This window comes from Dictyostelium purpureum (assembly GCF_000190715.1).
Source record: "Dictyostelium purpureum unplaced genomic scaffold DICPUscaffold_9, whole genome shotgun sequence".
NCBI lineage: Eukaryota > Evosea > Eumycetozoa > Dictyosteliales > Dictyosteliaceae > Dictyostelium > Dictyostelium purpureum.
In genome coordinates, this window is record NW_003519346.1 from 168,647 (window position 1) to 172,508 (window position 3,862).

The 3,862-nt window shown below is 22.5% G+C and overlaps 1 protein-coding gene across 1 annotated transcript; it reads left to right on the forward strand.

The window, feature by feature from the left end:
- Positions 1–2,181: 2,181 nt before the first annotated feature.
- On the forward strand, positions 2,182–2,912 carry DICPUDRAFT_147279 (uncharacterized protein; the record flags this gene model as incomplete). The annotated part of the gene is made up of 2 exons (XM_003283503.1): positions 2,182–2,253; positions 2,676–2,912. 2 exons carry the CDS (start codon positions 2,182–2,184, stop codon positions 2,910–2,912), a joined length of 309 nt encoding a protein of 102 aa, XP_003283551.1.
- Between the last annotated feature and the right edge of the window lie 950 nt (positions 2,913–3,862).

Consider the following 3,862-nt stretch of genomic DNA (forward strand, 5'->3'; position numbering starts at 1 on the left):
TGTGGATTGGTTTTTTTCGGGAAATTCAAATAGTTTCATATTTTTAGCAACTAAGGCCAAAAAGTCTTTATCTGTATCAATTGGATCTCCTGGTCGATATATTGAAAGAGCGGGTGGTGTTACTGAAGTTTCATTTGAATGGTCAAAGTCGCCATTATCATTTCTTTTTTTTTTTTCTCTTTTTCTTTCTTCATCCATCATCGAATCATCATTTAGGGAAATTTTAATTTTCTTTTTTTTGTTTTTAACTTTTTCATCTCTTCTATCTCTGTCTCTTTCCCTTTCTTTTCTTTTCTTTCTATTTTCTTTTGGTCTCTTTTCATCTTTTTCTATTTTATGTTTTTTCATTTGTTCACTTTCGCTGTAATTAGTCAATAAAAGAGTTGGACCATTATAATCTGTTTTGTTTCTTGCCTCAGCTATTTCATTAAATTCATTCCAAGCCTCATGGACCTTTAGCATTACTCTTCTTTCAATTTCTTCTATTGTGTCCATAGCTATTTCTCTTGGTTGTTGTTGTTGATGTTGGTATTGGTTTTGGTGTTGTTGTTGGTTTTTTTGATCCTTTTCATCATCAGAATAGTAGTTGGTTGTTGGAGTGTGTTGTGGGTGTGGGTGTGGGTTTGGTGTATAATGTTGATGTGGTTGTTGTTGTTGGGTTTGTTGATCAATATCACCATCAAAATTATTGTGGACTGGTGTAGATTGTTGTGGGTGGGTATTGTTACCAAATGAACCATCGTTATTGTTATTGTTATTGATATTGTTATTGTTATTGATGGTTGTAATTATATTTACAAAATATTGTAGTCCTCTTCTTATATAAAACATTTTATATTTAAATATGATTATTAAATAAATATATTATTAAAATTAAATGTTGAATTGATTTTTATTGTAAATTATTTGTATGCAGATAAATTAATAAAGAAGAAAAATAAAAATAATGAAATTTAAAAATTAAAAAAATTAAAATACAAAAAATAAATACAAAAAAAAATTTTATAAACTAGAAAGAACTGTTTTGAAAATTCTAATTTTTTTATAATATAAAGAAAAAATTAAAAAAAATAATTATAAAATAATAATTTAGCTTATATCTTTTTTTTATACTGATTATTGATCATTTTTTTTATTTGATTTCGATTTTTTATAAAATTTTCTTTTAAATGATATCCAAAACATTATACAAACTTTTTTATTTAAAAAATGATTTTTAAAAAAAAAAAAAAAAATTTATTAATTAATTGATTTTTTATCATTATATGATAAATACAACTGAATTTAAATTAATAATTATTATATAGGAGTTATTTTATAAAGAAAAAAATATACTATTAAATTATAAAATTATTTTTAATATACAACAAATAAAATAACAAAACAAATTAAATTTAAAAATTGATAAAATAATAAAATTAAAATTTGATTAAGATTTTTATTTTTATTATAAAATATTATTTATAAATACCTTTGGAGAGCTTTTAAATTATTCATATATACCTGTAACTCTCGAATTGTATGTTTAAACAAGTACTGGAGTATTTTTGTATAGGTGATAAATTAATTAACTGTTAATCATTGTTTATATTATTGTTTGAAAGAGAAGGTGATTTTTTATCTATAAATGTGGTAAAAAAAAATTAATATTATATATAGTTTTTTTTAAGTTATTTATGAATTAAAAAAAAATAAGAAAGAAAGAAAAAAAAAAAAGTTTAAAAAATATTATAAAATCTAGTGTTGATGTAATCTAGTTTTTGGTCTGTTTACATAGTATAAAATGTTTTAAATTTTACCTTTTCTTTTGAATTTAGTTTTGTTTGAAGTTTAGTTTTTAAAAATGAATACCCATATTATTATTTAATATATTGATTGCTTTTTATTTTTAATGTCATTTTATTATTGAAGAGTGTGTATATAGACACAAGTATAAATAAAGCACATTATAATTTTTTTATTATTTTTATTATATAAGGTTAAATTTTAAATTTAGTTGTTTATAATAAAATAATATTTATGGTGAAAAATTATTTTTAGAAAAAAAAAAAATTAAAAATAAAAAAAATTAATTTTGAATTTTTTAAGTTTTTTTTTTATTAAATTTATCATCACTTTATTGAATGTACTATAATATAAATAACAACATACAATAATAGCAATAATAATAGATTATAAAGTATGCAATTACGATTTCAAAGATTTTATTATTCCTCAATGTTTGAAGGTCTTAGTGCACCCTACCCTGCTCATGTAAATGATCATATAGAAAGTATTCAATCAACTGGAATAATAGATTACTTTTTCAAAAATCACCAAAGCAGCTCCATATTTCGAGAACATAAAAATCTGTTTTGCTTTTATAACTCATCTCAAAACATTAGATACTATTAACACTCAACAACAACAACAGCATAGTTCAGAAGAGAGAAACCAAAATATTATTATTATGATAGAGTTTTCAATTTCGTATTCACTTTATTTAAATATTCTTTATATATTCGGAAGATATTGGGAAGATTTTAGGTTTGAGAAGGAATCTTTAGGTTTTTTAGCTGCTTTAGACATATCTTTTAAATTATATCCCTATTTTTTGATCAGTTGTAAGATGGAATATTTAAAACCAAATATTAGTAGATATTCATGGGAAAAGGGAATTATTTCAGTTATTAAAGATTATTATAAATTTCAATGTTAAAATTCAAATAATATTATCATATACGCTAATTATTGGTTTATTTTCAGCCGCTTCAAATGTTTCTGGTATTTTAGAAGATACCATTGCAATTACCGAATTACTCAAACAATATAATGCTCTTAGTTTCTGGGACTGTACATGTGCTGCACCAAATATACAAATCGATATGAATCGGTTAAATGACAGTAGTTTTAAAAAACAATGTTCCTTATAGACCAGGTGCAATCAGTACTCTACGTAATTGAAGTTGGAAGTTTTTACCACTTTATACATTTGTCGTCGTATCTGGTGAATGGGAGCATAGAAGCAAATTAACCAAAATGTTTGAACGTCGTTAGTTAAGCAGAATCAACTATAGTCAATCTGGTAAATTATCATTCAATAGTAAAAGAAAACAATTAGATTTAGGCAATGTAATACCGATCAGGATAAAAAGGAAACTCAGTAAATAAAAACACTTTAACAAAAAATAATATATATTAAATAAATAAACTTTATTCAAAGGATTCATAAAATAAACAAATAAATAAAAAATAGAATTATAATTTAAAAGACAAATATATAAATTTATTTCTTTACAAAAAAGTATTTGATAATTAATTAAAATGATTTTTTTACTAAATGTACAAGTAATGATTTTCTAGGATTTTATTAAAATTAATTTATGTTGATTTAATCTGAACTGAAATCGGTACTGATGAAGTCATACAAGGACCAAATAACCCTGTATGTATTGGAACGAAATTTACTGTGACCTGCTACTGATTCATGTGGTCTTAATTTTATAAAAAGGTCTAAAGAACTTTTAAAAATCTTGTCAATAATACCTTGAAATTGTTTTATTTTGCTATTTTCTTGATTATCTTTAATTGCATTACCAAAATGGACAAAAATTGAAATAGCAACTTCGGTTTAATATTTGCTTGTTCCGGATTTGAAATGCAACTATACATATTAGAGATTGAAAATTTACTATATCCCCAGATGTTAAATACAAATCCAATTGTTCTAAGGCATATAAATTAGATATATTACTATTTGATTCTAGTCTTTCTAATATGTAGTTATATTCACATAATGTGATTGTGAATATATTTTTTGTGATACTATCTATAATATCACTATTATTATTATTATTACTATTTATATTATTAATATTATTAT